Source organism: Xiphophorus hellerii, chromosome 8 (assembly GCF_003331165.1).
Source record: "Xiphophorus hellerii strain 12219 chromosome 8, Xiphophorus_hellerii-4.1, whole genome shotgun sequence".
NCBI classification, from domain to species: Eukaryota; Metazoa; Chordata; class Actinopteri; order Cyprinodontiformes; family Poeciliidae; genus Xiphophorus; species Xiphophorus hellerii.
In genome coordinates, this window is record NC_045679.1 from 15,942,436 (window position 1) to 15,959,374 (window position 16,939).

General features: G+C 36.8%; 1 protein-coding gene across 2 annotated transcripts in view; it reads left to right on the top strand.

Moving 5' to 3' along the window:
* Positions 1-357: 357 nt before the first annotated feature.
* The window catches only part of abl1 (c-abl oncogene 1, non-receptor tyrosine kinase), a 33,646-nt gene continuing 17,064 nt past the window's right edge, over positions 358-16,939 (top strand). For both annotated transcript variants that reach the window (XM_032568961.1, XM_032568962.1), the window contains exons 1-2: positions 358-892; positions 3,736-4,118. In XM_032568961.1, coding sequence (XP_032424852.1) covers positions 3,992-4,118 — 127 coding nt within the window. In that variant the 5' untranslated portion in view covers positions 358-892; positions 3,736-3,991. The remainder of the gene's footprint in view (positions 893-3,735; positions 4,119-16,939) is intronic.

Sequence of the window (16,939 nt, forward strand, 5' to 3'; positions counted from 1 at the left end):
AATTGAACTTTCTCCTTTTCTTCAGTCCTGCTCTGCTTCCATGAAGCCTCCTTTTCAACTCTGAGATTTGGGCCATAGTTCAGGTATTTTTTTGAGATGCTCATCAGTGGCTTCTGTATCAGAGTTCTAACTTAAATCAGTTGTTGAGCTCCAACTGCATCTAACTAGTATCAAAGTTCAAATTATTTCGAGGTGGAGTTCTAATTGTAACAAAATATGTTCATGTCTATGTCCTATTGACTGTAACTAATTAGTCTTCCTAGGTTTGTATCTGAGCAGTTTGTGAAGCCCCTTCAGCTCCAAAGCAGTATCCCACGCACGAACGTCACGTCACACGTTGCACCACCCACATTTTTCTGTAAACCACCTTGCGTATGGAAGTATGGCGGCCTCGGCGAAACAACTGCTCCTCGGCCAAAGTTTACTGCTCCGGTTTTGACGTGAAAGCGATGAATAAGTACGCAAACAGAGCAGGCGGTATCGACGAGCTCGGTTGCTGTGAGCATTGGACAGGGCTTGCGGAAAGAGTCGCTGTTATTTGGCCGGCGGACTTCACTGAACTTCCCTTCGCCTCCTTGATTGAAGCGTCTCCACTCCGGGTATCAGACGGGGAGAAGCTCCATGAGACGGGAAAAGTGGACACGGAAGTTGGAAACTAAGTCATTGCGCTGACTTTGGAAAGTCCAGTCGTAATGTGGGAATGTATGGTGCTAAGACACATTTGTTGAGAGGTTTTAGCGCACTTGTCCGAAATTGTTTGTCGGGAAGCAGCAAGAACCAACTGTTGACTGCTCGACGTGCATTTAGGGTCTGCGCGCTGCATACCACCAGCAGACGTTGGTTAGCTTTCATGGCTCCGGCTAACCAACAGTTTCACTGTTTCTCTGACCACGTAAGTTGTCATACGTATGTATCTTACCTTTGTTAACGTTTTAGAGGCAAAATAAGTTGTTTCCAAGTGGTAGAAAATATTTTAATTTACCAATATTGCCAGTTGCTGATGATTAACTGTTTATTGCGAGCGGAAAGCTGAGTTAAAGGTACTCCAAATCTACGTGTAGTGTAGAAAAACGTTTAACCGTTTTCTAAAATATGAAAATCAAAATTTAAAGATGTGCATATATTTCAAAAATTATTATGCATACAGCAATATTTTTTCCTTTGAAAAATAACTCAAACTGATTGATTTTCAGACGTGCTATTCATTAAGCGTTCAGTTTATCTACTACATTTAGGATGCAATCTAAAACTTTTGCCATCAAGAGCTGTTTGAGTTACTAATTAAAAAATTGCAGACATGTTCATAAGACTCTACAGGTTTTCAAATAAAATACCATGTCCTGTGAATAATTTTTAGGTTTATTATGTTCTTTGACTCATAGACAACAGGGGAATACAGTAAAATAGAGATGCACCTAAGAGGCTTTCTCTTCCCAAAATCAATTTCCTGAGCCTTGGAAGGCCCAGGAAAACAATTCAAATCAATTAGATTTTAAGTGATTCAGATGATTTAATTTTTTTTAGTCAAAAAAAAAAAACACAAGAAGGAATACATGTAGGGATGGGCACTTATATCATTTATTGTATGGGAATATGGAGACTTGCTTTGACAAAACTCTTAATTGATTATGTTTTCAAACACCCTAACAGATAGTATGGCAGGTATTATCTGTTTGCTGTCAAAACAATATTTATTTATCAAAGCATGCTAAATGTAGCTGGCATATGGAAAAAAATATATATTTTTTTAAATGACAGTTTTATTTTTGGTGTGTTTGACAATCTTTGTATTGCCACTTTTAGCATTATTGTAATAAGTGCAACAAAATGTTCTGAATAGATTTTTCTTCCCATATAGTTTATCTGTAGTTAATGCAAATTGGACTGAAGTAGTAGCAGTTTTGAATCTCAGTAGTTTTGAACCTTTATCTGAATTAATCGCCTATTACACTCACTAAATGCTAAGTGCATGCTATTGGTTAAAGCATTTTATAGGAGTGCATTGATTTATCTGCCGGCCAATTTGTCAGCGCCAATTTCCTTAATTTTGGGAGATCGGTGATCGGCCAATTCTTACATGTGAAGCCGATTTTATCCACCGATCTTATCTACCTCAGCAAAGGTTTAAAAATCAACCACTGTCCTCTTCTGCTGTCCTGTAAGAAAGGTTTGGCTGATTTAAGGTGTAGAAAACTGGCCCACCAGGTCATGTCTGCACGTTTGTAGTCAATAGTCGCCCCAATGTTGCAAAGTCAGCATCCAAAATTGGAATCAGCAGGTCAGACTTTTTAAAGATTGGTAATCAACAATCAGCCAGAAAACTGCAATCGGTGCACCGCTAGCATTTTAAGATTGTAAATATTAGAGGTCTTTATTTTTTAAGGAATGGGGAAGAAAAATAAACTTTTTTTTTTCAGTTTTTGCCCAGGTGAGCACCAACCACCGATTGCAATTTTGATAAGTGCATCTAGGATGACATACATTTTTTGTAATACAAAAATATTTAAGAACCAAGAAAAAATGATATGTCAACATTCTGTTCTAGTTCTGTGAGCCCTATGTTTAATTTTCTTCTGTTGGGAAGCCTTGGTTTTGTGTTTAACCTTCAAACAAAACACCCCTGGTTATAGTGAAGTTTTTATTTTATTATTATTTTTTTAGAAGATAGTATTTCTTTAAATGCAACTTGCTTAGGAAAAGCTGGAATCTTATGGATAATCTGGAGAAAAGGATGACAAATTCAAAGGGGAAAATATAACTGTTGACCAAGACAGTAACAGACTTAGTAAAGGCTTGGTGTTATGATGTGGGAAGCATTTTGATGACATAGTATAAGTTCACAAATCACAAAAAATCAATACACACTGCAAGTGTTGCCTTTATTCTATGTTAAACATGTCGGGACAAGTCCATCAGAATCGCACTATCTGTGTGTATTGTCCCTTTTTGCAGGCACCACTCCTTAAATTCATTATCACATTATTTTGAACTGCCATGTTGAGAAAATCTTTCTCAGTTTTTGAAACACCAAATGTGAATAATTTTATCTACCCTCCTTTAACAATAACAATTTGTAAAATTATTGTTTAGCGCACTCTTTAAGTTGGAGACAGTTTTGTATTTGCAATTTTGGCCTTATTTAGGTTTGCAGAGGCATTTTAACAATACCAAAACACACTGGAGTTATAAAAAATTGCAATTTCAAAATGGCAAAAATGTTCCATTATGGCGTTCCCAAAGTAAGGTTCTTTTATGAGATGCCAGGGAAATAATTGCAGTGACATGAGTTGTCCCCAGCTGTATGCATCACAAAGTATTTCCCAGTTGTTGCTGTGCACTGCCAGTAACTGGGTTGAAAGATGATTTCTACACTTTTATCATGCTTGCTGAAAAGACCAATGTGGCTGCTGGAAATATTTTTGGTTGTTAAAAACACAGACAGTTAAGGTGTAGAAGTTAAAGGAGAAATACATTTCACTCTCCGTGAGGTTACTGGGTTTCAAAACTACATCTGGGAAGCTATCAGCTGGTTTACACAGTAAAAAATCTATTTAATATGGTCATACAATTTTGTTCTAAAGTAATCAAAGTTAGCATAGCAACAGTATCTCATACCTAATCTTTAGAAGTTATTGTTTCTGGATCAGTTATTCAGATGGACCAGATTCATGTTATTGATATCTGTATTGAATTGTAAATGCACTTATTTATTTTATTTTATTTTATTTTTTTCAGATTCCCCCTGAAATGGCTTGTTTTGTCTTGTGAGCGCGGATGCTCCACTAATGTGTGACACGCGGAGACATACTGGTGTAACTTTGATCTGCTCAGGTGACCTGAATCACCCGTTCTCTCAGAAGGGACGTTCTGAGGTAGGGAACGGGTCTCCTGTGTCCCCCTGATTCTCTCCCTGTCTGGTACCCAACTGTGGAACGGGGAACAACTGATACCAGCTTGGATAGTCCCGGCTGCAGCCTGGCACCCTGCCCTTATGGGGCAGCAGCCGGGGAAATTTGTAGGGGACCAGAGGAGACCCAGTTTGCCAGCTTTCATCAAGGGGGGAAAGAGAGACTCATCACGCCATGTGAGCCAGCCATGGAATGTTTTCGATAGACACGGTAAGATCAGAACTCTTTCATAAAGTATAAAGAAATAAATTATTTTCAAACAAAACAGAATGATTGCTTCATTAGTTTTGTGCATCATATTTGCACAGATCTACAAACACATACTGAAATTATGTTCTGTCCCCTGCTTTCATATTATAGTTTCATCAAGCTGAAGCTGAACAGTGACAAAATAGATACTGTCATTGATGACAGGTAGACCTGTTCATTTGTGATGTTTTTCCCCAAGTTAAAATTAACCACAGGATGCACACAAGAATATAAATTTCCCCATATTTTTAGTTGAAATTGTTCAAAATTAACACAATAGATTATTGAATCTGCTATTCTTTCACATTACATTTGTAGATTGTTTCAAATGTCATCAACATGTTGCAACAAATTTTGGCAGGGGGATGTAGACCGTAAAACTTGTCAGAGCGGTCTAAGGCTATTATGTCATGACTTGTGGGGCGCATACTTTGTGCAACACTGAAACAAGAGCACTGTAATTGCACAGTCTAAAACTCAGGTATTTTAAATATTTTGGATTATATTTTGATCTTTACATTGAAAGTGCATGTTATAGTTATATACTCTACACTTTGCAACATATTTGATTTAAAAAGTGGGATAGAGTCCAAATAGGACTCTATCCCGCTGTATTCAATACAGATATTGAATACTTTAGCATTAAATTAATTGATAAATGACTTAATAACATGCGTGTCCAAACCTTCTTTTCTTCAGGAACCCTACTAAAATCTACAATGACAGCCCACCTCCTTCCTATTCACTACCATATTTCTGCTTTCCACGTTCATTCAATTTATCAATTGAAATATCGATTTATATGAACAGAAAGTGTTTTCACGATATATCCGTTTCATAAACTGGACAAATTATCCCCGTGGTTGTAAATCTATTTATCCAGAAATTAGCTGTTGGGATGTCTGCAGAAATAAATGAAAGGCTCTTGTATTTTTTTTTAACCATCTAAAAAGGGTATAGAGAAAAAATAATGGAAAACACTGCCTGCGTACAATAGTGTTCTCATTAACCATTAAAAACTTAATGATGAAAAAACAGGACTTAATTTTCCCACTGAGGTTGTTGGAAGTCTGTATGAAGAGTTCAAGGTCTACCTTACTGTTTACTTTGTCATATGCATTAATACATAATGTCATTTGAATTTTTTTCTTTTAACTTACCTTTCTAATTCAGTTTAATTGTAAAACTTCATGATGATGCAGTGATAAATAATTACATATATCTGTTTGTAATGCTGTTTGAAGAAACAGAAATGTAGCAATTTGCAAAGTTAAGTTTATGCCCTACTAAACTAAACTAGTAAAGTGCCAAAAATGGTGCCAAAAAACATTTTAGGCCATCTTAGATTTTCATCTCATAATTTTCTGTTGCACCTCATTTGAAGCATGATGTGCAATAACATTAACTTCTCTATTTGAAACATGCTGGCCCTGAACAGCGTGCAGTTATGTGGAATAATCTGAGGAGTAATTTATAGAGCATCACAAACATGTTTTCCAATGTTAACAGGGGATTTGGGAGGGGGTTAACCACCATCAATCACTGCATAGACAAAATGTATGCATATTTTTTCAATTGAGAGAGTCTGAAGGACAAATAGGCATTTCATCATGTATGATTCAGGTCTGGCAGCAACATATTACCAACAAGTACAGTTCTGGAGTGGATTCGCTATGCTCAAAAAACCCCTTTTATGCTAATTGTCAGTGATGATAGCTTGTTCTTGTATCCACAGAGATATAAAACTTGAATATGCCAACAAAATGAATAGTCAGACATTCAGAAACGATGCTGCCTTATTTGAGATTGATTTCATTTAGTCAGATGGGGGAAAAAGTGTTTTGGAATCTGGAAAAGAAATCTGAAAAATCTTTTATCCTGTTGAAATACTTAAACTTTTAAGCCACTTATACCCTTCAGTCAGCAAATTACATTTCATTATTTTAAATTCCAGTAACTCTCCTCTTCTGGGAAAATACACCCTTTAGCTATTTTGGTAGGTAGGTTCTGAAATGATTCAAATCCAGCTGCAAAACTACTCCACAGAATCCAGTCTCATTATTTATTAAAACAAAGATGAACTACGCTCAGAAAACAATAGAATTTAAAGTGGCTGTGCTTTATTTTTACACGTTTGGCTTGAGATAATATGAACTGTCTTACACACATTTTACACACCCTATTCTAGTGGAAAGTACTAGGCTCTGTAATAAGTACAAATTTACAAGTTTAATATTTCTAAATACCTACTTTGTACACAAAGATGGCAATGTTTGGAATGATAAACTGCTTGTTAAAATAAATTTGCAGCTTGTGTTGGTATAAACATTCTCTGTAAAAAAGCATTAGCCATTCAAAGCTATCTTTATATATTCATAAAAAGCATCGGACAGTGATTGCCTTTGTAAGAAAACTCTACCCACTGACTCAAAAGTCTTGTTTAACGCAGAGGGGGACATGTCAAGGAAGGTCAGAAAAGCAGAGTGAAATCTTTTGTTGGTTAAAAAGGTCGAATTTTGCAAAGGGTCAGCAACAGGGCATATTTGTTTTCCCTTTCTGCCCCCTTTCCCTTGTGATGAGCAGGTTAGGCCATAAGAGGGGATGTGAGTCACAGTGCAGGAGCAGGGCAGCAACAACAGCTTTATGGGTTTTTTTTCTCTCCCTCTTGGTGAGCTTAAGCTCGTTAAAAGTGGGATAACCAGCTGCCTTGCTCCTTCCCAGCAGGCAGGTTCAGACCTCTGCATGCAACTGCCTGGGAGAGAGACACAGGCAGTAAAGAGGCAAGCAAAGACCTGTCTGTTCTTTGGCTTCATTGTGTACTGTACAGCGGATTGGTGACATTTCACTGGCTAGTTAGTACCGATTGTAATGTTTGAAAATGGTTGTGATGCGCCTAGAATATTTTTAGCTGACTTTAATGTTTTGTTTTGTTTAAAAAAAAAAACAGTATGTAAAAACATACAAACTGAAGTACCATGGAATAAGTTAAAAGCAGAGATATCTTACCATTTTTTTCCAGACATGCCAGATTCATCTGATTACTTTTTTATTCTAAATGCTTACTAGGTAGTTAGAAATGATTTTTTCTAGTTGGTGTCTATAGTTAAAATGCATTGCAAAAGTATCCGTGCCACTTTGAACTTAAACTTTAGATTGCTATCACAATTTCAATGCAAGTTGAAGTAGGTATCCTCTCTATCCTAACTAATTATTTTATACACTTATACTTCAAATGGGTTGATGTACTTTGAAACTGTTTCATACAACAGTTTTTATTGTGATGTAGATCAGTAGCCAATAACAGGAGGAATCTTAAGTTATTTTTACTCCCTTTTAGCATTCCTGTCCTTTTTGGCAGGTGTGCCTTACGTTCTGGTAATGGCTGCTGATTGTGTCATAGAGACCCTATTTATTAAGCATTCCCATAACCGAGCATTATGTCACAGTTTGGTTCATTTAAGTAGATAAATTCAAGCTATGTTTCTTTTGTGGCACTAGAACATTTTAGTGATCCCTTATTTATAATTAAAATATGTATGTTGTATTTATTAACTTTTATTTTGCCATCAAGAGTAATTAAATGCATATTTGTTGTTTACCTCCAGCTCCCCAGAGATATATGAACAACCAAATTGAGAAATTCTTTCATACGGCTAACTTCTGCTATGATTTTATATTGAAGTAACATATTTCTGAGGAAAAAGGTGCCAGGCTAGCTAGCCAGACTAGTTGGGTGACAGGAAATGCATAGGCCATTGACATGCCTTTGCTTGCTCGGTAAGGGCACACCAGGGCTTCTTTTCTTCCCCGTGAACTTCAGCCGAGACCTTTCTAATTGCATGTCTGACTTCTGGGCTAGCAAACTTTTTAGATGATTAGAAGCAAGATGGAAAGAATTTACACCAAGGTAACTATAGAAGTACACGACATTCATCTGATGCAGATGAGCATAGTGCATGAATGAAGCAATTATGTTGGTGTTTCTGAAGGAGACTAAGCGCTCTGTCATGGAAGAGCTGTTATCTGCTGAGAAACTGGTTCAGCGTCCCTTAGATGTTGTTTCCAGGAAGCACAACATTCATGTCTTAAACATTCACCTACCTCTGCATTAGCTACACCTGTTCAATTGTTGATACAAATGAATAATCAGGCAATCATCTGGACTCTACTGATTTTGAACTGGTGATCTATTGGGACCTCCACACCCAAACCTTGCTTGGATTTACAGAGACTGGTCTGAAAAGATGGAACGATCATGGGGATTGACAAGTGTCTGGACAAACTTACCTTATTAAGGTCAGAGGACCTTAATAAGGTCCTCTGACCTTATTATCTCAAACCACTCTAAGGCAGAGTGGTTTGAGATAATAGACAGGTAACATTAGCTTGTTACAATGAAGGTGTGTAGAATATCATCTCTGAATGCACAATATGTAAACCATGTAGTAGATGGGCTGCAGAAGAAGAATATGAGCTAACAACGTGAACCAACTACACCAGTCTAAGGCTACAGTTCGAAGAGAGTCACCAAAATAGGTTAATAACAGATTGAGAAACTTTGACCTGAGTGGGTCTCAATTTTAACTTGGGCACTTGCATGGCAGACCTAGAATTTGGCAGGGACCCATCCTGCTTCATGTGATTCAGGAGTTCAGATTGTGGTGGTGTAACGGTCTAATAGAAATTTTCTTGGCACACTTTAGGCCACTTAGATACCTGTTAAGCATATTTTATTCAGCACAGCTGAGAGCTGTTGCTGACATGGCATGATCTGATCTCGAAGTGTACTAAGGTACTACGTTTTCAATTCTAAAACCATAAAAACTTTCTTTTTCTTTTTAAATTCCTTTTAGTATGAAGTAATAACATGCTTTGTTTCCAAACCATTCTATCAAGCGGTTCACTATCTCTCTATACTTAACTTCTTGATAATCTCTGATAAATCAGCCAACTGCAGAGTCATCTGAGTATTTCCACAAATAACGGGAGTCTGTTTTGTACTGGAAGTCTGAGGTGCACCGAGTGAAAAGGAGTGGTGATAATGATACTGTGGTATTTTCACTAAAAGTTGTCATAGTGTTACTCTCATATCAACAAATGCCTGTTGTGGACTGTGTCTGTCCCTTTATAACTGTCATTTGATTGCTACTTACAAGCAGGATAATGCAGGACATCAGAAAGCTCAAATCATCTAAAACTAATATCTTAATGATGACATTGAATTTACTTCTATTCACATTACAATTCAGGTAAATAAAGCATTAAATGGGGTATTTAATGTCCAACCGACCAATCTGCAGGAATTTTTAATACCCTTTTGAATTTAAGCTGTAAAGAATTAAAACAGTTTTGAAGGCAAAATGGATTATGTTCCAGTACCAGCACACTATACCTGATAACACCATGATGGTATATACAGATCTGTGTATTTGTTGACGAGGACAAAAAACATTTGACGATTCCTTTGTTGTTAATCTTTGGAAGAGGAAATCTCTGTAATTGTTGGTTACATAAAAAGAAATCTGGGTGCCAGGTGTGCATTTGTGTCAGTAGATGCTGTCTGTGTGTTGGGCTAACCATATTATTTTTAGTCAGTAAATGTATTTTTTTGTTTTTACTGAAAGTAGAGGAATCCTTGGAATATTAGAGACCAAAATCTCTTCGTATGATTCTTCCTTGTTGTGCATGTGTGTGTGTTTGTACGGCACACATTGACACACAACCACAGAGCAGCTCTTAGTAATATTCATTGATACCAGCTGTTAGGCCTCTGGTGGCTTGTCCCTTGACCTGGTTGGCTATGTCTCCAAATTTGAGTGCAACATTAGACATACTCAGGTGATGTCCCTGTCACATAGCAAATTTATTTGCTAATTAAAACACATATGAAAATCCTGTAATAATCAAAGTTTTTGTTTTATCTGTGCTAATTTTTATTTAGCACAGATTTAAGGTTCACCAACTTGACTGATAATGATGGTGCTAGAATATGTGGCATTGTTAGGACTGATTGTTCAGTGATGTGTGAGCGTTGCTGCAGAGGCCTTTTCTGTCTGGAACACACGATTGTCTCTGGCCAGATGACACATCACTTCCCATCAGTGTTATTTCCTCTCATCAAGTCTTGGCCATGTGGAAAACAAATTTCCCTTTATTGTCACACTAATTAATGACCAGCCTCAACAGTTTAGTGACGAAAAGCAAGGGAGTTAGTTGCTTCACCATATCACATCCTGCAATCTGTATTTACTAATCTCTTGTGCTGGTCGATAAAAGTTGCTGATTAATGAAACCAAACAGTATTTAAGAAGAGCTCTGAGAATTTATCTGAAATGAATAAACATAAGGGGTATTATTATGATAGTGAGACTTGTTTTTTTTTAAAAATGTTTATGGGAAGTGACCATTCTGAGATCTTTATGTATTAATGGTTTGTTTTGGATTTTAACAAATAAATAAATTTGAACCCCTTGTAGTCGCAATCAAGACAAGCATATGTTTACATGTAATGTTTGTCTGTCATTTAAAGGTTATCCAGGCTGTTTCCAAAGCCTTTTTGAAATCATAAACAGACATATAAAACTGTAGTTGTGTGATGATGTTGCCACAGCACAGTTTGTTTTGGAGTTTTTATTGTCCTGCTCTAGTGTGACACCCAGTGGTTTTCTGGAGTTGCTCTGCTCTCCTTTGGTAAGATTTACTAATCCCTGCAATCTATTTTAGTTTTTTGTACATTTTCCAAGCTTTATTTTGAAAAGGTTCGCTTTTCCTGCATGGAAAAGCAAACTTTTCCAAGCAGGAAAGCAAACTTTTCCAAGCAGGCCCATTTTTCAACTTTAACTATGCCACCAAAGTCGCATGCCTCTGATAAATTATAGCTTTGTTGTTTTTTTTATTTCAACACTAACATTCATTCAGCATGAAAAACGTTTCTCGGCTTGTTGTTTGCATTCTGCCAAAGTCTTAATATTGTCACCTGTATTCTTTCCATCGTAGCATGCAAAATTCCTCTGCAGGGAAAATAAGGCCAATTGTGTAACCCTGAGCTCTGCTCAGTATGACCACATTCTTCTTGGGTTCCTGCCAAAACATTTCTCTTGAGCCTATCTGCTATGCTTCCAAGAGAATCACATGTTTGTATCTGGTCTCTTGCATCAAAGGTGGGTTGAGTAATATTGCCTATTATGCTCAGAGACAAGGAGTGAGAGTTAAACATTAGGGCAAGCTGCAGCAGTAAGGAGAAATATGCAATCCTTTGTGCATTCCCCTCTCAAATAACTGGTGTGGTTTCCCTCATTCCCTCGTTCTTTTCTCTCTATTTTAATTATTGGATCTCTTTTGTAATTGTTCCATGTTTTTGAAAAGTGCAAAACGATCTTATTGATGTTTTTCTTTTTTCTTCAGATAGTTGCAAAGATTAATCACCTTCAGCCTATTTAGAAACCCTGACCTATCTGATTTAGCATTTATGACCTAATTAAGATTTAAATTTAACTGGTAAAGACCTTGTCTTGTATGGTCCCTTAAAATACACCTGCCATGTTTTTTGTATGTGTGTGTTTTGTATGTATGTTTTTTACATACATAAAATGTTTTTTTACATATATGTTTTAATGTACAACACTTTGACTACTCTAGAGGTTTTTTAAGTATGATATTGAAATGCATGGATGTGCCATAACTTTCTTCAATAGAACAGAAACAATACAGAAGAAATTATCTTTGGACCTAAAGAGGAATGATCTAGAGTCAGGACATAGCTTCAGATGTACATCTAGAAACTAGTGATCAGGCCCAAAATCTGGAGGTAGTGATGGACATAGACCTGAACCTCCAAAGACACATAAAGCCATTACAAATTCAGCCTTCTATCACCTAGGAATATTTCCAGGATTAAGGGATTAATGTCCCAGAATAATCCAGAGAAACTGCAACAGTGTTTTTGTAAGTCTACCTAAAAAATAGACAGCTGGAGCAGATCAGACAATGGAGTACATCACCCAGTTCTAAAGTCATTACAGTGACTTCCCGTAGCTTGGAGAATAGACTTTAAAATGCTTTTGTTAATTTATAAATTACTAAATGTCTTAGCACCAAATACATTAAAGTCCTGTTGTTGTATCAACCTTCTAGACCTCTCAAGTCTTCTAGTTCAAGTCTACTCTGGATCCCTAGAATCAAAACCACAGATAAGAGAACACAGAGAAGCAACATTCAGTTTTTATGCTCCTCTAATCTGGAACAAATTTCCAGAGAACTGCAAAGCAGCCGATACACTGAATTCCTTTAAATCAAGACTAAAATACCGTTTGGAGCTAGTGTCGATGTTGTTGACTAAGAAAATTAGGAACACATTTAGTCAATTTTTGTAATTATGTTAACTAAAAAAAACAAAGTACAAATAAAGATAACTATAAGTAAAATTATTGATGTTTTTGTCAATGAATAAGAATAAATTATTGCTTGGAGGAAAATATATCTGTCTATTTGTTCATTGTCCATACATAGGGGCATTTACTCCTGCTAAATTCTCACTATGGAGAAAACAGAGTGGTGATGGGAGTATTTTTAAACTGAATGTGCAGCAATGGTAAATACCTGCAGAAATGACAACTTAAAGAAACACCAGGAAGCAGGCTGTCGAGTAGGGGTAGCTATGCTTCAGTTCTGTGTCCTAAATTACGTGAGACTTTTACAAGACTGGAATGATTGGATGATTTACTGTAGTGTTAATGTTGTGATCTGTCAGAAGCTCTTCTGTCTGTTGAGCAGCATAAAACTGATCTAAGTGTTGATCCAAACTGTTTTCCCAGCACAACAGACCATGACCTTCTTTGGTAACTAATACTGATTTTCTGTCAGCTTCTTGCACTTCAGCTGACAGTGTTATTGGTAGCAATGATGTAACCTTTTAGTAGCTTCACTGCTTGAGTGGTTATCCTCTCCCACCCCCCCACAAAAATGACCTTAGCTAATGTGTATAAAAAAGTAACTTAAATATTCAAGAATTGTATTATACTGTATGATAAAAATTTTCCTCTTATCAGTCACAGAAAACTGACATCAAAATGGACTGACTACAAATAAGTCTCTCTGTGTGTTGAAGACGACGATTTTGTTTTTATATAAAACAAATTTGAGGAATGTCACTTTGGCTTTTCATCACAGTTTCAATCCCTGATGGAGTTAAGGATCTTTTTCTTTTAACAAATCTGTAAATTTGATCTGGAATATTTCACAGTAACCATTTTACTTGCAGGAAAAATGGTAAAGATTTTTATAAACATTTATTCTTCAGGTATAGTATGACTGGTGGCAATGATAAACATGCACTTGATTAACCAAAATCGGATTATTTTATTTTTCTTATTAAGGATATTATTCAGGATTTTTTTTTTGTTAAACAGTTAATCTATGTTGTATAAAATGTAACGCCCGCACCTACAAGAGACGTTCATTACTTAAGTATAAGAAGAATTTTTCTTAAAGATGTGGAAGGCCCTAAAAAAGTAGTCCTTTGTGATTTATAGTTGACTAAATTTGTAAACTTCATTGACTAAAACTAAACCTAAAACCAAAATGTCCACAGGTGACTGAAATGCAATTAATACTTAAATAACATTTAGTCAGATGAAACTCTGCTTTTAAAATTAACACTGGTTGAAACTTGTATAGCTGCCATAGATTTTTTTTTATCCATTCTGAAGCTCAGTTATGGCATCATTGTAGTCTGAAAGCAACATAACTTATCTTTCTCTCCAATTTGCTTTAACCTGCATATCCACACACAAAATTCACATTTGCATGCTCAGAGAGTGCCTCCAAGTGAAGTTAGGAATGCAGTCTGAGAATCTGTTGCCACCTGGTTCCATGCACCCCCCCCCCCCCCCCACACACACACACACACGTGAACACTTGTGCAGGAAAAAAAAACTTCCCCTACTGCCTTTCCTTGCTCCATGCCCAAGCAGGCCGCTGCAGCTCCGGACACAGCTGTTGTTTTCTCTACAGACAACCTGTTACCTCAGACGCCAGAAAGACAGGACTGGGATCAGCTCAGTGTTGCTGTCTTGTGCAGAAAACATTTCTCATCTTACTTACTGACAGACAATTAAGTTGGATATGATTTAAAATTTGGACACTTTTTTTGCTAAAAATGTTGAGATATCACTACTTGTGAAGTTTTCTCCTTTAAATGGTTTCATTTCAGTGCACATTGTTTGGCCTTTGCTTTACTTATTTTCCCTTGCCAGCTCAAATTTGACTTTATTGGTGTTCTGTCCTGTTTCTTGGTTTTGCATTAAACTCCTCTTCATAGCGCTGTAAGAGGATAAGATTGGGGCTGTAAAGCTAGCTGCATCTGGATCCACTTAGACGCTGAGAGAAGCCTGAGCAGTTTCACCACTGCAGTTCAACAGTGTCTCATAGCCAGAGTCTCTCCTCTGTGTATCTATTGCTGTTTTTACTCAGGCGGGTATTTAGACGAACGGGGTCTTTCCCCAGGCATCTAGATAACAATTCCAAAGCATTTACAGTTGATAGTAGAAATATGTGCACAATAGACTGTTCTCTCTCCTTTTTTTTTATTGTGTGTCAGTTTTTATCATAGTGCTGGCTTTTTATGCTGTTAAGTCACAGAATTAAGCCCAGAATGACTACAATGAAAATTCAATTCTGTAAAACAATTCTAGATTTATTTCATTTTATTTTATTATATTTTATTTTTTTCAGTTTTATCAGACTGTTGTTTTTGGAATTAAGCAAAGGGTTGTGCTGTTTTTACTTGTGGTTGAAATTTATGATTGTGATTTATGAAAGTTTAGCTTGCTCTGTGCCAACCCATTAACTGGGAAGTTGCATCAAAATGGCATCCAAAAGCCTTGGAAGGTTAACTCAAATGTAACTGCCTCTTAACTACTTCATCATAAAATCTGTAAAATAATTACTTTTACTTCTGAGGAGTTTTGGCTACAAACGGTGTCAGCAGTGTGACTATTACCAGAAGCTAATGCAGATTTTAAACCTTGAACTAGAGCAATGACCAGTTCATTCTTGAGTGTCCACTCCTCCCTGTGGACTAAACTAAGTGGCAAATTATACGGAAATCTAAGTCCCCTAGTTTCATCTGCTGGTCTGCATGCCTCATACACTCCGGCTGCATTCAGCAGAGGGCTCAGAGTAAACAGCCACATGTGCAAACACACATCCACGCATTCAGAATACCTGCTTCCTGAGTGTCTCTTTTTCTCTTTTCTTTCCACCTGACTAATTCTGATTGCTTTAAATGTTAAGTGGAGTTAAGACAAAGAAATTCTTGGTTATGTACATTGAACAAAATGTATTAGAAACAGCTTTTTGTACCCTCCCCCCTTCTTTTTTCAAACTCTGTAATTAGATAGCTTGTTGGTTTAAGTGCATATATGACTCCTCTTCCACATAATAGATGAACAAGATTTATAGCTAGTGTTGGCTGGCCCCATTTTACCACTGTCAGTGTGATTATGGTTATATCCTAGTGTGCCAAGTCTAATATATGATTAGCAGTAAAGGTTGAAGTAAGAAAACGGCAGTCATTATCCCAGTATACTGGCTTTTCATCAAGGTTTGGAGAAAGAATTGTGTATCCAGGAAGAGTGAGAAACAAAGCACCAGCAACCATCTCGTGGGTGGATGTACGTCAGCTAACTGTTAACATATTAGTCCACAGTATAAAACGCGAGCTATTCTGCTATGAGCTCATTTCCAAACAATGTGCTTCGTGCCTCTCCATCTGCAACCTTTTTTCCTCTTGCCTCCATTTTTACAGCCCCTCTTCTCTTGCCCTCATCCTCTCATCTTCCCCAACACTATGTGGCTGCGGTAAGTTAATCTGCCTTCCTCAGAGCTCTAGGAAGCCTGCATTTCTTTATAATTGGTGTTTTGGGGTGGTGCATGAGAAGTAGGCAAATGTTTGTCATACCGACACTGCATTGATGATGTGGGTAGAGAGTGTGGGGGCATCATAGTGCCATATGATTTGAGGTTCAGCACACAGGGTTTAAAAGTCAGATTAATGCCATGTTGATGGATTTCTGTGATTGCTGATGTGACAGACATAAACATCCATTATAATCATATCGAGGATATTATTGTGTGTTGTATTAACTGTTAACTCCACAGATTTAATGGCTTCTTAAAAGATTTCTGCGCTCGTGGGGTATTGTATTCAGTGATTTTGTTCTTTCTGTGCAGCTTTTAGGTGACTTTAAGAGCAGAAACTCTTTTATCCAAACATCCAGATTCTTCTTGTCATCTTTGACTTGTTTTCTATGTTTGAGTAGGTAGTCATTACACTGATTACACAATTATTATTTGATATTTTGCCTTAAAAACTAATTTTATTGTTATAAAATGATTGTGGAACTTACCTTTTCCATTTTAGATTTGCAGTTAGCCTTATTAATACTTCTAACATTACTCAAACGGGATTCACTGTGTTCCATTGATAGAGCTTTACCTTCAATTTAAAATTTTCAGAATGCTGCTGTCATTTCCATTCCAGATGCCCCATGGCAAAGGTTAAAAGCTTGAAATGTTGTCTTATTGTCTGATGAAAGTCTCGTACTTTCTGGTTCTCTTGCAGCTTTAACGAACTAAATGGGTAGAAAAATATGGTTACATTTGAAATAGTTTCATACATCTCTTTGGTATGACTTATTTGTGCACCTCAAATGCTCAAAACAACCGAGTCTTCTTTTCCTGAGAAACACCTGCACACCGAAGTTTGTTGTTTGTATCATAAG